Raw genomic sequence first — 20639 nt, forward strand, 5'->3', positions numbered from 1 at the left:
AAAAGAGGCACACACACAAAAATCCCCCAGCAAACTGCTGGGATGTGTCTTATCATATATTTGCAAATGTGTGTAACTGAGAGACTATTACTGGTACACAGAAGCCTTGTGACACCAACCCTGCCGCGCTTTTTAATATTTTTTGGTACCTACTAGCAAGGTTATCAGCACGGATCTTGCACAAGAGTAAAGCAACAACAAAAGATGCGCCTCCTGACAGACTGTGACTACTTCCATCTCTACATAGCATATAAGGTGCACAAAATGCACTTCCTGTACTCTTCTCACCTCTTTCCTCCCCCATTCCGCATCTCTAAGTGTAAAGAGGCGGAAGAGTCAGCTAGGAATAAGTCTGCATAGACTTATGCGTACACTTTTTCATGCACATGCGCAGTAAGCAAAAGCACATTTTAGACTCAGAAATAGGACTTGTGTCCAACTCTACATGAGCCTTTAACTTAGGCTACCATGACTGTTTTTTGTACAGTGATCATATCAGGCACATCTCAAATTTATGACAGACCGCTATGCAATTAAATGATGGAATTTGCAGCATGTTGCTATTATGTTTTACAGCTAGCCCTTTGACTAAAGAATTCCACTCACATGAATGGAAGCAGGGGCAGGCTGAGCCGGGGGGCAGGGGGGCATATGCCTACCGGCCCGGACAAAAAAAAGGTTATTTTGGCCCAGTTCCTACAGATTAGATGGCTGGCCCCACCCCCAGGACCAGCCACCCTGGATCCTAATGATCCGTCCCCCCTCCCTCCCACTCTGTGTGCTGGTCTTGTAGTTATATGGGATGTGCACCACTTGACTGGTGCCGTCCTATGTGTGAAAGAAGAGATGAAAAAACTTGCTGGCGTGTGCTGATGGAACTAGGTGAGGGGGGTGCGGTAGTAGTATGTGTGTGTCAGCATATGAATGTAGTGTGTGTGTGTCAGCATATGTATGTAGTGTGTGTGTGTGTGAGGGGCCAGTATTTAAATTCAGTGTGTGTGAGGGGGCCAGCATATGAATGCAGTGTGTGTGAGGGGGCCAGCATATGAATGTAGTGTGTGTGAGGGGGCCAGTATATGAATGCAGTGTGAGGGGGGCAGTAAATGAATGTAATGTGTGTGAGGTGGGCAGTAAATGAATGTAGTGCGTGTGAGGTGGGCAGTAAATGAATGTAGTGTGTATGTGAGGGAGGGTGGTCTTAGGCTATTAATTTAATTGTGGAGTGCAGGTGGGGGCTAATTATTGGATGCTATTTTATTTGTGGGGTGATGGAGGGGCAATTTAATTTAATAGTGGGGCCCATGAATTTATGGTGGGGTAATTGGACCTTTAATTTAATGCTGGGGTGGTTTGGAAGCTATTTATTGATTTTGGGCTGTTTGGGGAAAATTAGGTATATTTATTAAATGTGATTATGTATTATTTATGACTGATTGTTGTGGGAAATGGTTATATTTGTTAAATGTCACTGCTATTTAAATTATTGCCGAGGTAGTTTGGAGGGAGTGAAGTAGGTTTATTTATTAAATGTGTATACTATTAATTTAATGTCGGGGCTAGTTGGAGGGAAATAGATCTATTTATCAAATGTGAATACAATTATTTTAATGTTGGGGCTAGAGGGAGGCCTAATTATAAATCGTGGGTGCTATTTTGATTTAACATCGAGGCAGGTTGGAGTTTTCTACATTTCATGTACCCATTTTTTTTCCAAATAGGTAAATATACCCCCAGCTTTTTAAAGCAAAAGGGCTTTTTGCATTTTGATTAATCAGCCTCAATGTTCAGTACTGTAATAGAACATTATTATATAATCTATTGCTATATGATTTATACCCCCATTATAATCAGCCAGGTATGTGTAATTTTTTTTAAAAAAAATAAAGTCCTGTAGGGAGAAGGAACATATAAAATAAAATGCAATATAAAGTGAGGTTTGTTTATTGCTGCATTATTTGTTTTCATTATTTAAGATTTATCAGTTATAATAATAAAGAATTGCTGGCTTAAGCAACACTACAATAGCCTTTTTTATATTGATAAATATATATTGTACCGAAAACCCACTTTAAGGGGGGTATTCAATTGTTAGTGAAGTTTTTTTTTCCCCCGCCGGGTAAAACAAAATAAAAAAAAAATTCTCATGCGGGTCTTTGACGGCAATAGCGACCGTTTTCAGTTAGCGCAGCGGGAAAACTCGTGCAATTAAAATTGAAAAAGAGGTAACGCTGCCCCCGCGTATTCAAAATTGTGTTTGTGAGATTTTAGGGGAGTTTTAATGTATAACACAAAAAAAAGGTTTTGCAAACATTTCCACACATTAGATTGCATAACACATTAATAATATCTACATTACTTTCTTTAGCATATTTTTAATTGAACAATTTTTTATCACACAATCATCTATACCATGTCAAAACACATTACTACATTCATATTTGTACTAAAAACATACATAAATATAATTAGTGATTTTATTTTTTTTATGTTTTTTTTATTTAATTATTTTTTCACAAGAAAATCAACTTACACAAGTTAGGCATTAGTGATAAACATAAGTTTAACTTTTTTTTACCCATTATTACATGATTTCAAAAGTTTTTTATTTTTAACACACCCCAAGGAGGTGCGAGATAAAACAGCATATTTTCCTGTTTTACCAGCCGTGTTAAAAAACAATTAAATAGCTTTTAAAGCGGCTGCCTCTCGCACACCCTATACTTTCAATAGACCTTGCACTGGAGCGTGAGAGGACCGTTTCATGAAAAAAAACATAGCGTTAAAAATGGAATTGAATTGCGGGTAAAGTTAACCCGCTCGAAAATTATAAAAAACAGCGTTAAAATAACTTAACGCGGTCAAAAAAAACAAACTCGCTGACAACTGAATACCCCCCTAAGGATGGGCTGCTACTTGTGGGCCAGTGCTTATGTGCTTGCCCCCTGGGCTTAAAGTCTGCCAGCCAGCCCCTGAATGGGAGCTATGTTTACTCACCTGGAAAGCCAAAACACATGAATTTAATGGAGAATGATAATTTGAATTACTCAACAGAGCACAGTATTGTAGCCTTACTCTTGGAAACTTTTTGCACTAGGGGTGCAAATGCACTGTTTTTGCATGCAGGGAAATAGTGCCTGCTTTTTTTTGTATGTTACACCCACATACTGGATAGCTTTATTTTTACACTTGTTTAGAGGTGAGGGAGGATGGGCCTACCACTACATCTGTCTGCAAATTTTAAATTTGCTTCAACTGCAGCACATGGTTTTGTCAAATTGCAAAATTATAAACTTGCATAAACACAAGCCGGCGCCTAACCGTAAAACTAATCCTAATCCTTAGATTAGAATTAGGATTGAGTTGCCAGGTCATGCCATTGCAGCTTTAAATTGAGAAATCTCCAGGGCGCTGTGTTTTGTGACCTAAAAGTGAAGTGCCGGCATGCAGTATGTTTGCAATTTCTAGCAATCTGGATGGCAGGGTCGTCGGAAATGTCCTTTGTCTGTTTTAATGCAAGTCTGCATTTAATCAATGTCGCTGTTATAGTAATCGGAATTTGTTTGTCTATATACTCATCGTCGGTAATACAGCTGTCTGAATAACAAGTACCACTGCTATAGGTTGCCAAAACCAGGATTACACCATCTTATATGTGGAAGGTTTTGCTCTACAAGTCCATCCGAACAATGGATATGAGCTGCAGATTTAAATAATTAGTTATGAGGGTTTCAGGGAGATTTGAAGCCAGTTAATTGAGATAAAATCAGCATTCTTGAAAGCTTAGAGTATGGATAGATGAAGAATGATTTCTTATGGGACAGTCCAAGTTTTCAACAGGGCTGTAGTTTACCGGGTTAGGTTACATTTGAATGAGGGTTTGACTTGGCCCATTTATCCCAATTTTATTTTTTTCATAGCTGTAGAGTGCTGCACTGAGTAACTACTGGATGTTCTGGTTGTGTGGCAGAGAAACCAGGTGGTTGTGACATTGCATCTCTCTCATACAACTACTCTCCACCTCCTACCCTACTTTCCGACTAACACACATATCAATTAATCTACATAATACTTTCCTAGACTCTCTGACTAGATCAGTCTACCACACTCTTCAAAGTATCTCTTCCTTTCTTTCTCTTCTTGTGTCTTTTTTTCATTATTTTCCTTGCTCGTTCAACCTAAACCTTATTTGTTCATCAGTCTGTCACCTTAACTGCACAGCTACAATCTACCTACCACATTCATGCACCACCACTGTCTTCCAGTTACATACCAATTACTATTTATTATATTTTGTTTTGTCCTATCTCATGTGATGGTTTTTTTTCATACCTCTTAACAGCTAACACCATTCATGTCCAAAATCCTACTCCCTCACCAAAGACCCTACAGAACTCAGGTTTCAGTGACATACAAAGTCAGACATTTAGTTACTCCACAGATATGAATGGCTAGTATCATTTTTTATTTTTTTATATAGGTTTATTAGGTTGAGCACACTTTGACACAATTAAACTGGGGTCACAAGTTTAATTCCCAACCAGGACCTTAGCTGAGTGGAGTATGTATGTTTGCGTGTTGGCTCCAGTTTCCTTAAACGCTCCAAAAACATACTGATCGATAAATTGGCTGCTGACAAAATTAACTCTAGTGTGTTAGGAAATTTAGACAGTAAGGTCCAATGGGGGCAGGGACTGATGTGAATGACAAATATTCTCTGAACAGCGGTATGTAAATGGTGGTGCTATATAAACAAACGATAATATTGTTTGTTGAGCATACAAAAACCCTCTCCCACAATAGCTGAGTACATTAGTACTAGGACAAGTAAACAATGAACCAGTTAGAGGGAGGTGGACCTCTTGACAAAACAAGCAGTGACTTATAGCAAGGCAAACTTACTTTGCAGAAATGCAAAGCCAAACTCTGGTTAAGGGTTTTTTGTTTTTTTTACCTCTCTCAGATCCTGAGGACAGAGTCCTAAATATGTAAGAGTAGCTTGTTATCTGTAATGGAGTAGGGGAGGTAATACTTTACTTTTTAACAGAGCTGAATTGCAAAGCCATGTTAACAATTAACAATGTATTTTAGCTTCAGAGTATATAACTGAAATGTTAGGTTTCTGGTTCAGTAGTCTAATTCTACTTTTTTCTGCTTTTATCAATACTTTGCTGCTGATATTTATTTGCATTTCATCTTATCACATCAGGGGATATCACTGAAAATCATAGTCACACATTTTTAATGCTAACAAGTAGATTATATATGGGGATTTCAGAAGTTTTACCAAAATGTTATTTTTATAATACATAAACATAGAAAATCATTTTTCCTCTTTTTGAAATTTGATTTATCTTTAACCATTTGTCCTTTTTTTTTTTTTTAATTAATATATATATATATTAAAAAAAGTTTGCAAAGAAATGCATGTTCACCTGGCAACTTGACTAAATGTACTGTGGCATCATATTACTACACTGGGATTTATTTACTAACAAAGTAAAAAATTTAAGTAACCCATAGCAGCCAGACATTTGCTTTAATTGTATAACTTACACTATATTGATGAAAGTAAAGTGCACATTTGCACTTTGTTTGTCAATAAACACAAATGTTCCCTTGTCGTAGCACTGAAAATTTGGTTAGGGCTCATCTTTTCCATTCTTGAAAATGCTGGACAGTGGGGTACAGAGATAATAGAAAAAAACAGACATATACACGGTAGATAAAGAAGTCTAAAAGATGTGAAAACAAAGTGCATGGAGGGCCTGCTATCTAGTGGGAAAAGGGCAGAGCTTACACAAAAAGAGCGTGTGTGGCTCAGGCTGAAGTTTAGAACAGCAGTGAGGGTGTACCTGTGCGAGTAGTATAGGTGGGAGTAAGGTAGGCTCTTGTAAAGAGGGGGTTTTTAGAGAGCATTTAAAAATGTGAAGGCTGGGGGAGCAGCTGAACAGACATGGTAGGGAGGTCCATAGAGGAGTAGGGGCACAGGAGAAATCTTGTAGGCAGTAGTGACAGCCCTCTCCCAATTCACCCATGGATGAAAAGCATTACAATTTCTGCAGTTTATGGCAGACCTTTATTAAAACCAGTTTTGCAGTTACCCATGCACCAGTTTACATAAATGTCCCTCCTAATGCCTTGGCAATTTAATTGTGGCAAAACACCACCCGAAAATGAAATGCTTTACTGGTATGTCATCCCTGGTAAGAAGCACTAAATCCAGATCATCTTACTACTGACATACTATCAAAGATGATACTGATGAAGTAACATAAGTGTGTCACTAAACATAACTGGCCCAATCACTAAATATTAAAGGGACCTCCACTTGTCCAAGCCATTCCACAACTACACTTCATCACTAAAGTCATACCCACAGAGATTTTTGTCCATTCCAACACACCACCCACCATTGTCAAACACAAGAGCATGAACTATTAGTACAAAACAGGTTTGACTAATATAACTTAGGAAAATATGTAGTGGGTTGTTATAACTAAGATTATACTTTTGAAAATCATTTAATTATTTTAAATGTTTATTTCGTGCTTTTACACAGTACTTTACACATTCATTTCACACAACAACTAGGGACGCTCTTGTGACATAACTTTTGCTCAGTCTGTACAAGCCCCCTCCTACATGCATTCTTTAAGGTGCAATGATCAACATATAGGAATCTACTTCCTGACAGCATTTTAAATTATGTATATGAGGACTCAGATTTTGAGAAACATAACAACAGTGTGCCTTAATAAAAACAGTATACTCAGAAAATGGAGTACATTGGACTATTAAACATAAAATACCAGGGCTCATTTGCGATCAATGAATTAACCCATAGATTCTAAGCTTGGAAGCAGGGTTTTCTTACCTGTCTGTCTATATTACCCAGTTTATTACTATGTTTGTTCCCAATTGTTAAGTGCCACGGAATTTGATGGCACTATATAAATAAATGCTAATGATGATGTTGATGAAGGTACAACTGATCCTTAGCAACTAAACAGACATTTCTTTTCATGGTCTCTCTAGCACTAGAAATATGTCTAGTGCAAGTTAGACAATGAAATCACGTGCCTTATTAGTTGCTAGACATCGTGCAAATTTTGCAACTAAGTGCAATTGTTAGTAACATAACCCTTGTTTCTATCACTCTTGACTGTTGGAATTTTCTTTCAGCTACCTATTACTCTTGTAGTAAAATAATGTATCCAATAATAATGTATCAATCTACATTTCTTAAAAGTACTAAACAGTAACAAAGGGGCAAACATGTTGCTACAATATCACTGTGCATTATGTGATGAAATAGAATATCCATAGCTGTATAGTCATGATAATACATAGAAAGCTAGTCTCTTAAGTTTTGTGCATTATGATACTTAATGTTATCCATTAGTATTTTAAAGTCCATGCAAGATGTATTTCATACACTGACACTATTCCTCATACAGTTTTCCACAGGAATAAGAAATTGGTAAGCTGAAGGACTTTCTTTTTAGCAATTCAAAGTCACATTTGTTTTTTGTCTGTCTCAGAAAGCATGGCAAAATACCAGTCTAAAAAATAATCCTTACAAGATGTCGGTAAATCGAGTTCTGTAGAAAAAAAAAGTTCTGATTTTGTTTATTCAGGGATATTAACTGTTTTTACCCTTGAGTGTATTTTCACATGGGTGGTAAGATGAGCCTTACGAGTAAAGCATTTGCCACATTCAGAGCACGCATAGGGCCTTTCTCCAGTGTGTGTTGTCTGATGCCGGACAAGATCCCTGTTGAGGGCAAATCTCTTATCACACTTGTTGCATGCATATGGCCTCTCCCCAGTGTGAGACCTTTGGTGCACGTTAAGATTGGAATAACAAGTGAAGCCTTTTCCGCAGACAGTGCAAACAAACGCCCAATCTCCAGTATGAGTTGTCTTATGTTTTACAAGTCGAGAGTTATCAGCAAAACATTTCCCACATTCTTCACACGTGAAAGGTTTTTCTCCTGTGTGAGATCTCTTATGTATGACAAGAGCGGATGTACATGAAAAGGTCTTCCCACATTCAACACATATATATGGCTTCTCTCCTGTGTGTGTCCTGTTATGTATAAACAGTGAGGAGTTGCTGGTGAAACTTTTCCCACATTCCCAGCATACATAAGGCCTTTCTCCCGTGTGAATTCTTATGTGAGTAGACAGAGTGGCGCTACTAGTGAAACTCTTCCCGCAATGTGTGCAAGTGTACGGACGTTCTCCTGTGTGGATCCTCTCATGTATGACTAGAGATGACTTTCTGGCAAAACTTTTTCCACAGTCGTTACAAGAGAAAGGTCGTTCCCCAGTGTGGGATCTCTGATGTATAATGAGATGTGAACTTGAGATACAGCTCCGACCACATTCGGTACATATGTAAGTTTTCTGTGTTTTGTAGGATGTATAATGAATTGTTAACTTTGAGAGCTCTAAAGAATCTTTGTTATGTTTCCTGCATTTATATTTAGACTGCACTGTGGATTTGCCTATACGAAGATTGCTGCTGTTCCTTTTCTCATCATCTTCAGTTTGGCTTTCTGCCCCTTCTGCTGGAGAACTTGTGTTCTCACCTGTAGGATCTCGATCCTTAGAACCAGTGGACTCCGTTGTTGAATTTATGTTTTCTTGTTTGCTGGGTTTTCGCCACCTTAGTTTTCGATGAGAATGATGTGGCTTATCTTTCTCTTCTCCTTTTAAAGTTGGTAACTCTTGTCCACCTGGACAGACAGGTTCAGCTAAAACAAAAAGTAGGGTAGTGAAGTTTAAAAAAAATTGCTAAGAATTCTTTAAGTGCAATAATTTTGTATATTAATTGTGCTTCACAGAACTTTGTTAACCAAAATGAATACATTAATGTCTAAAAAAACAAAAAATTCAAGGTGTTATTGGAGTTGAACTTTTCAATGAGTTTTGGTAATCACATTTTAAACAAATGTAAAGCATCAAACCGAATTTACATTAGCAAAATTTGGTGGGACATCAGATTCAGTAAAAGGGCTTGTAGTGCAGCAAATTTAAACTGCATTTGTTTAACTTGCAAAATTAAATTATATTTGACTTTGTCAATTCTCTGTTTAGAGACAAAGGGAAGAGGAACTCTTTCATAAAATTAACATAAAAACTTTCAATTATTAAAAAAAAACAATCCAAAAAAACAACGCAACATTAAATGTGGGTACTTTTTTTTTTAAAAAAAAAAATCTCCATCATAATGTGTTTGATGTTGGCTTGCTATTGTTTTGATCTTTCCGATTCACTGATGGGTGACTTTCAAACATTGGGTTGCCATTTACTGCCACTTAGTGATTTTTACAACTGCAGCATTTTCTTTAAGACTTCCTACTTAAGTTACAATACCTTTATGTTAAGCTTGGCAGTGTGAATACATATGGCTTGTTTTGTTAAACTAACACACCTGGTTAGGCATGGTGCAAATACATATAAATGAAACATTCCTTGTAGCTCAAAATCAAACTCTCAATGTAACTAAAGCCCAAAAAGTGGCTCTCGCTGATTATTATTCTCATCACCGCTGCTATATCTATAGCTACAAGACCATATATGAAAAACACCCTTCTCACTCATGTTAGAAGTACTTTGCAATACATCTTTCAACAGGCTTCAAAAGGTACAAAGTATGGAAGAGAAATGTGTTCAAATGCAAAGTTATCATTTATTAATAATATATTCAAAAGGTACATAGCCAAAGTCATAACTGCTTATTTATGAATTGCAAACAATATGGACCCAAACTATCTCCTTATTGTGCAAGACTGTACACATGTCTACAAGTAAAAATCAATCTGTGTCTACCTTTGCAGGTCTGCGGATACAATTAAAAATTGACGTGGAAGAAAGATCTAAACGTTACTTCACAGTCCAACATTAGAAACACCACCTTTAATTTGAACTGTTCAGATTTTCTCCTAAATTAATGGGAGAGAGGAAGAGAGACACACAACAGAACTACCTCACTGATGGTGTAATTATCAAAATTTGTTTGCGTAGAGAAAAAGGTTTTCTGTCCTCCCACAATGCAGGGACCACTAAATGTATCTTCTCCACACGTTTGTCTCATTAAAATATACTCTGTTATAGGATCCTGGGATCCGCCATAATAATGATACAATACCTTTGATCTTATTAATAACCAATTTCATTAATTATTGGGATATAATGCAATTTGCGTCTTTTTCGCTATTTTAGTCACGTCGAATAATACGCACCCGTGACATCTCAGATGTACTTTAGAGGCACTATTACACTCAACCTTTTGAGCTGTCGCCTTATACCATGCCAACCATAAACAAGGTGTCCCAGTTGTTATGCTTGCGCATCCCTACTAGAAATCCGTAGACTTACGCGATTCCTGTGTTTGACAAGGCTATATATATATATATATATATATATATATATATATAGCCTTGTCAAACACAGGAATCGCTAAAGTCTACGGATTTCTAGTAGGGATGCGCAAGATCAAAGGTATTGTATCATTATTATGGCGGATCCCAGGATCCTATAACAATTGCGAGTCAGCTCAAACTGCGTTAATTATGATCTTCAATGGCCAAGAAGACCCATAATTAATTGCAGCAAACCTATTTTTATTTCTGTATTTTATTTTTTTTTACATTTTTCATAATGATGAAACAAATGATCTTTAATGACTGAATTATCTCCTCAAGGGAAAATAGGGACAATCTGCCTATTTAATGTTAACATTTTTTTCTCTAGGTGGACTAGCGATTTAGTGTAGTACAATAGTAGGTTTGATTGTGAACTAACTTGAGAATTTTTGGGTAAATGCAATATTTTTTTTAAATGGCTATGTGTTTATCTTATGTAGAATACGATACTCGGTTATTTTGTTCTCTATTTCAGGGGGACATCACACTGACCCTGAATAGCACAGAACCATTAAAGGCACCTCAACCTCATATTTCCATCAGAAACTCGTCTTTGAAAGTTGTCTAGCGGGTACGTGCTTCGGCGACGCTTTGGAATTCTGAGTAGACGGCGCGCACTGGTCTCCCCGTACAGCCATTAGTCGCTCTTTTGGCTGGGTGAATTCAGGTCTACAAGACGAACCAATTGACTTCATTCCCACGCAACAAGCAAGGAAGTATTTACACAGGTCGTTAAATCAGTCGTTAAGATCATCAAACAGGTAGCTATGGATTTCATTAATATCACTACACTTGCAGAAGGTAGTATGTTTAATCCTGTCATACCAGCTAGTTATACATCTGCAGAAAACTTATGGGCACAACTGCTAGACCAGGTGTACAGTCATGACAAGTTGTTTATTAATAAACAATGTGTGTTTAGGAAAACCCATAAAAGGTTCCAAATGTTGGTTAAATTAGTCCAGGTTTTTGAGGACACAATTTGGAGACCGGAGCATGCAGAAATGATAGCTAGAGGTATGATGACTAAGAATGTAAATGTAATAAATCAGGAAGATAGCTGTAAAAATTGTACTGATAAAGATAAGGAAATCGCTGAGTTATGCGGTGACCTCAATACTGCAGATGATCGGATGGCTTCTACTGAAGACCATATGGCACAATTACAGCAGGACTTAGAAAGTAGAGCCCAAATGATCATGAATAATAGGGTTTGATAACTGATCTCTCAAATTCGATAAAAGAGCCATCTAAAATTAACCCTCGGGTGGACTACAGAGTTAATACCCACAAAACAAATTTGTGTTTTTAATAGGGAAAGTGGTAGTACAGCTGGATATCAAGCAGACTTATCTGGCTTGGATCTCACTGCACCACTACTTGATACGCAGGATGTAAGATCCCCTGTCACTTACCCAGTGATACGCACACTGGAGTACACCCCAACACCGGTGGGAAATACTGTTGGCGCATGGGCACAAGACCAGAAGAGTGGATGGGAGGTTATAGATTCCACTCCTGTCTTAGGGCCAAGCAACAATGGTAGTAAGGATTTGATCTCTTTCAATCAACCTTTTACAGGTAATGATATAAAGAGAACAAAAATCCTCTTGGAACTCAAAAGAGAATTTCCTCAATATGATAGCAGTTTAGACCCTTTTACCTCATGCAATATTTTTGAGGGCCATTGCACTCAACTAAGTGTGGCCCCAGAAGATTGCATGGATCTCTTCAAGTTGTGGCTACCCACTTACCTTAGTCAAAGGTATGAGACCACTGGGGACTCAGCCCCCGGGAATGGTCGCTACCATGACAAAAAGGAAAGAATAGCTGCTCTTATGTTACTGACAACAGGGCATAGGGAGGTAACTCCCAATATCCTAGATAGTTTCAAACCTACAATACACCATGAACCTTTAGCTTTATGTGGTCGGTTTGAAGCTATGTATGGGACTGTAACTAACGACCATAGGCCCCATATTCCACCAGGCATGATTCGCACATTTGTGGAAAAATTTCCATACACAAATGTCAATCTGCGAACAAATGCTCAAAGGGAAACTACACTTGCAGGTGCAGCTGGAATTATTGAGGAATTCAGACAGGAAACTTTGAGATCCAAGAAATCTGTACAAATTAGGTAACAGGGTATATCTGGTGGTGTAACGCGTGATTGCCGCCAGACTTATCCTGAACATCGCCCTAAAGATGTTCAGCCTTCTGCTCCACCAGCAGAGGATGAAGATCTAGTCTGCTACAAGTGCAGACAGAAAGGACATTGGAGAAGAAATTGTCCTAAACAATCTCTTTATACAGCTGGAAACACAAACGGTTTCCAAAAGAGATATAATAATTGTACAAGGACAAAAGGTCCATCAGTTGCACAACCACTGAAGTGTGTAGCAGCTGTAAATGTGCAAACAGATAAACCGTCTGCTTCACAGGTAGCATCACAAAATAAAGAGGTTTCAGTCTGTGCAGTAGAGGTTCCAGTAGCAAATCTGGTGCAGACAGACTGAAGGTCAGGGGTCCCAAGGGATCTAATTCCGCTATGTAGCCTGGTATTGGATACTTCTGGGAGACCCCACATCATGGCTAAAATAAAAAATATTTGGGTAAAAATCATGCTTGATGATGGAGCTGAAATCTCCATCACCAATGTGGAGCATGATTTGGATCCAGATAGCCCTCAGTGTGTTGTGATCGGATTTGATCACCAATAAGGAGGGGTGACAGCCCACAGGATTGATAAAGTGATTGTAGAAATCAATGATTTCTCTTTAAAAATCCCAATGTGGTACTACTCGGGATCCGATAACATTATCGGAACTGATGTAATGACACAACAGGGTTGGATATTAGATTTAGCAAATTGTATGTTATGGAAAGGTCCCAGAAAATCAAGGATCTGTGTGATACAGCGACATGATCTGGGTCCACTCATACGTGCAAATGACAGGAATGACAATGGGCTTGTGCATAAATGGCCAGAGGTCTCTCACAACACAGACCTTGAACCTATTATGTACAGGTATCCGGAATTATGGGCACAAGGGAAAAATGACTGTGGAAGGATGTTGAAGTGGACCCACCTCCTCAGCGTCAATATCGCTTCCCTCCTGAAGCCATGGAGTCTGTAGTGGAAGCTGTAACTGACTTAAGAGTCAAAGGGGGTGGTCATAAAGGGAAATTCAAAGTGCAACAATCCCTTATGGCCTGTTAGGAAGAAGGAGACGAACACCTGGAGACTCACAATCGATCTCAGGGTTCTGAACAAATACACCCCCATGTCAGCGCAGGTAGTTGCAGAAACCTCAGACATAATGGCAAGGATAAATGGTTAAAGCCAGGTATTCTCAACCATTGATGTGGCAAACGGATTTTTCTCTATACCCTTAACAGAAAGTTGCCAGTACAAGTTTGCGTTTACTGTACGTGACACGCAATACATGTTCTGCGTTTTTTCCCCGGGGCTTTCACAGTAGCCCGACTTACTTTCATCAGGCATTGGCAAAAGTACTGAGGGTTTTCTCGCGCCCAGAATGCCTGTTACAGTATGTTGACGACCTACTCCTCCATACAGAGACCATGGAGGAGCACTTAACCCTCTTACAGGAATTGTTAGGCCTCCTGTCACGTGCAGGACTGAAGCTGAGTCCTCAAAAGGCAAACCTGGCTAGGTCACAGGTGATATTTCTAGGGGTTAATATTGCTCACGGAACAAAGGGTATCATGGCCGCCCGCGTGGAAGCAATGGTTAAAATTACCCAGGCCTGGCACCCTGCAGGACTTGCGTAAGTTCCTGGGGGTTGCAAATTTCATGAGGGAATTCATAGAGGACTTTGCTACCAAGGCAAAACCTCTTTATGAATTACTCAGAGGTGAAAAACCCTCACTGAAAGGTTGGGCGGAAACACAGGAGAAGGCCTTTACAACGCTAAAAAGAGACCTCTCCTCTGCCCCGGTACTAGCCACCCCCCACCCAGATGGCAATTTAGCCATCCAAGCGCATGCTGGATCAGAGTCCATATCAGCGGCTCTCCTGCAAGAGGTCGGTATAACAACTAGACCACTAGGATACTTCTCAAGACTTCTTTCACCAGTTGAAAGGGGTTTTGATGAGTGTGCAAAACAGCTGGCAGCCATACATTATGCTCTCAAAGTGACAGAGCATATTGTAGGGTTCAGACCACTTACTGTGCAGACACCTCACTCTCCATTAACTCTCCTACTCCGGGAAACACTTCCTGGAGTCTCTCAGCAGAGATTTGGGAGATGGATAATGGACCTTAGTGGACGGAACATCAAAATCTGTCACAAGGCTAAGTATGTTCTGTCTCAATTGTTAAACACAACTGGAACAGAGCATGATTGCGGTCTATTGACACATTCCCTTACAACACCTTTCTTCAGGCAGATAGCGCACCTTGATGACAGAATTATCTTTGTTGACGGGTCACGCTCTCTAGTGGATGCGACATATGCGACAGGTTATGCGGTCTTGGATGAGACCACTGGGACCCAGAGCCTGGTTAAACTTCCAGGTCACCTGTCCGCACAGCGCGCTGAGTTAGAGGCTGTGAAAGAAGCACTTGTTCTTCAGCCCCCAGGGCGGCGCACTATATACAGTGACAGTTCATATGTAGTGCAATCTCTAACATCACACTTAGAGACCTGGCAAAAATGTGGATTCGTGGACAGCCAGAATAAACCTCTAGCGCACATTTCAGTTTTAAAAGAACTTTGGGAATGGGGAAAGTCACATCCTGATGAGGCTGCAATCATCAAAGTGCCTGCACACCAGAAAGGGAACAACCCCTTAATCCTAGGAAACAATGCAGCGGATGAAGCAGCAAAAATGGCTGCAGTATCTGGTATCTTTTGTGATCCAGATGCTGAATTGTGCCCTCATTCCAGGTGGCTGTACGCAGGAAAGTCCTCAAAGAAGGACCAGTGTCATTTGAAGAGGAACAGGCGAAAGACCCTCTTCTTATGACACTCAGAAATTCACCACAGGATCCCTGGTCTATCAGACAGGGTATCTTGTGCCACGTATCAAGAGAAAATTTAAATCCACTCCTAGTAGTCCCTTCACATCTCCAAGAGGAGCTGACACAGCTCAATCACCAGCTCCTGGGGCACCCTGGTCGGGATATACTGTTGTCTCTGCTAAAGAGTAAATTATACTGGCCAGCAATGTCCAAAACAGTAGAGTGTGTAACTCAACAATGTCTTGTATGTGCCCAAATCAACCCTAGGGCAGCAGCTCACAAGCCAGCATTACAGCGTGTGCCTCATAGGACCACTACCAGCAGGCAGTCGCAATTGTCGCTATGCCTTGGTAGTTGTTGATGTGTTCTTGAAGTGGGTAGAAGCCATTCCAACAGTGAATGACTCAGCTACCACTACAGCATGGGTCCTATGGGAGCAAATTTTGTCACGTTGGGGAATCCCCAGGACAATAGAATCTGATTGTGGAACCCATTTTACTGGCAAGGTCATGAAAGCACTTTGTGCATTACTGGACATAAAGCAACGATTTCATGTTCCTTATCATCCCCAGTCAGCAGGGATAGTAGAGCGCATGAACCGGACCATCAAGACCCGGGTAGCCAAGGCTACCCGGGTCTAGAAGGGATCTTCTTGGGTAACAGCTTTACCGGCAATACTTATGGGTATTAGGGCAACGGAAGCATCCACAACAGGGATCACTCCGTTTGAGCTCACGACAGGTCGCAAAATTCCACTTTGCTTCCCCAATAATCCTCAGCTGTCAAATTCCATGAAGGATGCAATTGCCAGAGATGTGTTCCTACAACAGGTACAAGATAACCTGAAGGGACTGCTGCCATATGCAGCAATACGACTGCACAAACCCTATCTACAGGGGGAGACCCCAATGCCCCTTGTAGGAGATTTAGTAATGGTCAAAGTTTTCCGTAAGGCAGGTCCTTGGGATGCAAACTGGGAGGGACCATATCAGGTTCTCGAGACAATGGGTGATACCATGCTGAAGGTACAGAGGCCAGTGATTACCAAGAAAAACTCTCAGAGGAGGCGCAAGGTATTGTGGGTTCATATTGACCAGGCAAAAATCACCCGAGCCTCCTCAACCAAGTAGAGCATTTGTGTGCTCATTAAGTTGGGAACTACAGGGGAGTGTGGAACAAGAAAATCTTACTAAAGGTTCTAGTAAGGAAAATGAAAACCTGTCCTTATTGAAAAGAACTAGACTCATGTCTTTTTTCTTAGCAGATCATGGAGCCCAAGGAAAGATCTGTAACACCAGCACCCAGAGGACACCATTACAAATCTTATTCCTCCGTAGGAGCTCAAAGGTTCTCAGTATACTTCCATCTGAGCAAACTAGTATTACAGACACTGGTACTACTGGTAGGTGTGGTACTATTGGGTTTTGCTACTCCTCAGAATAAAGAGGAGGATAGCGGTTGGTCAAATGCAACACAAATAAGAAATTCCCAAAAATCTAATTCTACTTACCAGCTAGAGCTTTTGGTAGTAGAATGTAAGGAAGGGAAAATCCTAGAGCCCTACTCTAATTACAGCTTTGTGGCTGGTCAATGGTATTTGTATGGGTTTTGGAGATATGGTTATGCTGGGGATAAGGTCCGACACTATAGCCCCAAAGAAAATGTGTCTGCCAATAAACATGATCTACATACACTCTGCCTTAAAGAATATAACCATTATAAGGATATTGATTTAGTGCCAACTAAATCTATCAGGTGGGTATCAAAGAATCCTCATTTACCACCCTTTAAGAAAACACCATATAATATAACAGAGGTACTTTGTACAAAGCAGGGAGTACTGGACCCAGAGGATACTACAGGGGGAGAATATGATGGGTGGTATATTCTAAAAGCCACCTTCATAGGATCTAACACTCAGGATAGTCTGCGTGTTCGAACATATTTGGATAGACCCATTCCAATTATAGGTACCATAAAGGGATACTGCATGTTGAGAGATTCCCAATTGCTAATCACAAGAGAATCCAAATATGTCCAAGGTCACGTTCCCACAGATTATTTACAAACTAGTGTTATGATAATGAACTTGAACTGTAGTAGCACAGGCCAAGCTATGTGGAATAACAACCATGGGCCAGTGGACATGGAAGGCTTGTACAGAGCTGCCATTTTGAAAATTAGATCAGATGCAAAAAATCAGAAGTACATCCGGGTAGAGGGATCACCATCTATACGGTCTTTTATGATAACAGTTATGAGAGATAAATGTGCCCCAGAAGTTGCTGGATACTATTTTATTACATATGCCCATTGGGAACCAGATAAGCAAATGGTTATGTTAGATCTAAACCCCTGGAGGTGGGATATAGTATGTAATGGCATAGATACTCCGGTAATTGATGTATGGATGGATGGTACCCCTATGACTGAGGAGTACAGGAACAGATATGTGTCTGTTGACTGGAAGGACCCTAGTGGCAGAGATATTAACTTTGATATCCACATTGACAGACCTTTTAAATGGCCATTCTGCGAGGTAGCAGATGAAGGGTGTTGGACATTCTCTCAGTGGACTTATCTCTCTAAAACAAAACCTGTTAAATATCTCTCCTTACAACCAGGGGATAGTGACCAGTGGTATCCGTTTAAAGGGAGAGGACAAGTATATGTAACTGTAGTCAGAATACCCTATGAAACAGAAGTCTTAGAACCAGTCAGGCCACATTTTGATGACTGTAACATCCCTATCCATAAGATAGCAGATGTGATAGCTCCCCAATTATCATCCCCATGGACAATAATAACAAACATCAAATTTATGCTATACACTTGGAGAATTTCAGTGGATGATTTCAGAGTAGATCGCTGGGATCACAGATGTGAGGAACTAGTGAGGAATCAACTAGATATGCTAAAAGGATGGGTAGAATCCGGGCAAGAAACAAGAAAAGATGACTGGAGACTTAGAAAAGATAGGGGGAAGCGAGATGCCATTGCGACCGCTCTTGGAGGAGGTGCAATGGGAATAGATACACTGAATACTATGGATTTAGAGGTTCTGAGGAATAAACTTGGGAGCCTGGCACAACATAAGGGAGATGGTATAAGGACTCAACTCGATGTAAATCACATCCTTGAGAACTTACAACATGCTCATATAGATGCCACTACCTCTCTATCTGTAGCCCTTCGGGAAAAGTTTAGAGGGTTGGTGTTGGGTCTCATTGGAGAACAAGATAGAGCTCAATTGGCTCTGGCATGTACACAGGTTCAGAGTGAACTCTCAGAAAATCTAAAACACATAGGGGTATATTTACTAAACTGCGGGTTTGGAAAAGTGGAGATGTTGCCTATAGCAACCAATCAGATTCCAGCTGTCATTTTGTAGAATGCACTAAATAAATGAAAGCTATAATCTGATTGGTTGCTATAGGCAACATCTCCACTTTTCCAAACCCGCAGTTTAGTAAATCTAGCCCATAGTGTCATCTCTCCATAATGGTCACTATCCATTCAACCTTAGACAGAGGATAAAGCAATTTGTCCCTGACTTTGCATTGAATCATACAAACTGGTGGCTCACACAGTGGCATGGTTGCCTGAATCTGACCTGTACTGCCTCCTCTCTAGCTCCTGTTTCAGTAAATTTAGGTATTCCGATGCCAGGAGTTACAATACTCCATCCACGTCTCCAATCTGACACGTTAACATATGAAGGGTCACATCCATATCTATTTGACACGGATGGATGTTGGAGACGAGAAGACGCTATATTGTGTCAAGGGAATCATGACAAAGTACTCAGGCAACAGTGCTGGGATACTGAAGGATCATGTTTGATGGATGTTAGTCCAAAGCCATCATCTAATTTAAAATATCTGGGTCAAGGTTACTGGTGCTGGTATCAATTCCAAAATGTCTCGCATACTGTTTATGCTACTAACTGCACCCAAAGAGGAAATCTCCAAGGAGCATATTGTACTCTTATTCCCACTCTAGGTATCAATGTAGCAGACGAGATGGGAAGAACACCAGTGACCCCAGAGAAGCGACTAGATATCCACCCAGATACTCCTGTGAGGCTTCAGAAAATTCCACTTGGTTTCGGGACAGAGCTCAAGAACTGGCTGCTCGATTTCGGGAAGGAGGACGACATCTTGGAGAAGCTCAAGGAGACGAAGAAACAAGCGACCATCAAAAACACAAAGATCCTGCATGCCTTAGAGGAAGACGCCAAAGTATCGTGGTGGGAAAGCCTATTTGGTTAAAGTCCAAAAGCAACATCATTTTTCAATCTCCTCATACATCCCATAATAGTTCTCATTTTGCTGGTAGTAATACTATATATTGCACTACTGGTTGTGTACAGAAAGATAAAAACAATGACTAAAGAACTTAAAGACACTGTAAAGCTATACATAGAAGAAGAACGTATAAGGACTAGAAGACAACAAATGTTGAACTATTAAGGGAGGGGGGTTATGGACTGTTATGGACCATTTCATTTATGGACTAGTTACTAAACAAACTACATAGAAGAGGTTTGTTATGCACCACCAGATATGACAAGATTCTCATTTTTTTTTTATGGACTTCACTATTAACAGTGCAAGATTAGCTATTTTTATAGAATATCCCTTGGGAGAGGGGATACTTTTTCCACTATGGATCTCTTAGGGGGTTTTTCCTGGGATGTTGTCAATTGCATAGAGGTTTTTTAATCTCCTCCATAGTCGGTAGGAAGAGGACAAGTGAGAGTTGCTGATCATTGGGGTCTCTCTCTCTCTCCCTCTTCCTGGATTCTTATCCATCTGGACTTGACTCTAATAGAACGTTCAAAGTCTTTACTATCCTTCAAACATCATTCTGCTTGAAAATTCATATACAGAACTTGTGAAAAGACTTTGTAATAACTTAAAAAAGGACTCTGCTAACTTTGGAATAGAGAAATTATTAACAATGAATTTTATTCCAATGCTTCAGGACTTTAAACATAATCTACAACTAAACAGGTATTACTCAAGGACTCTTTTCTAAGATATCTACTTATGGACTTTCTCAAGGATTTTGATTACGGACTTTTGAAGATTACCAACCGTTCTTGTGGACTTCCTTTGAAATTGTTGATTTGTTTTTTATATGTTACTTTAAAAACTGTCTTATGTTATGCTTTTTGTTACTACAGAAGTGAGTATATAATAGCAAAAAATAA

At 39.8% G+C, this 20639-nt stretch overlaps 1 protein-coding gene across 1 annotated transcript in view; it reads right to left on the minus strand.

The window, feature by feature from the left end:
* Window positions 1-20639, minus strand: part of LOC142108277 (uncharacterized) — a 133816-nt gene that overhangs the window by 36098 nt on the left and 77079 nt on the right. Inside the window, exon 3 of the mRNA XM_075191916.1 lies at window positions 7633-8759. Coding sequence (XP_075048017.1) covers window positions 7633-8759 — 1127 coding nt within the window. The remainder of the gene's footprint in view (window positions 1-7632; window positions 8760-20639) is intronic.

Source organism: Mixophyes fleayi, chromosome 12 (genome assembly GCF_038048845.1).
Source record: "Mixophyes fleayi isolate aMixFle1 chromosome 12, aMixFle1.hap1, whole genome shotgun sequence".
Lineage (NCBI taxonomy): Eukaryota > Metazoa > Chordata > Amphibia > Anura > Limnodynastidae > Mixophyes > Mixophyes fleayi.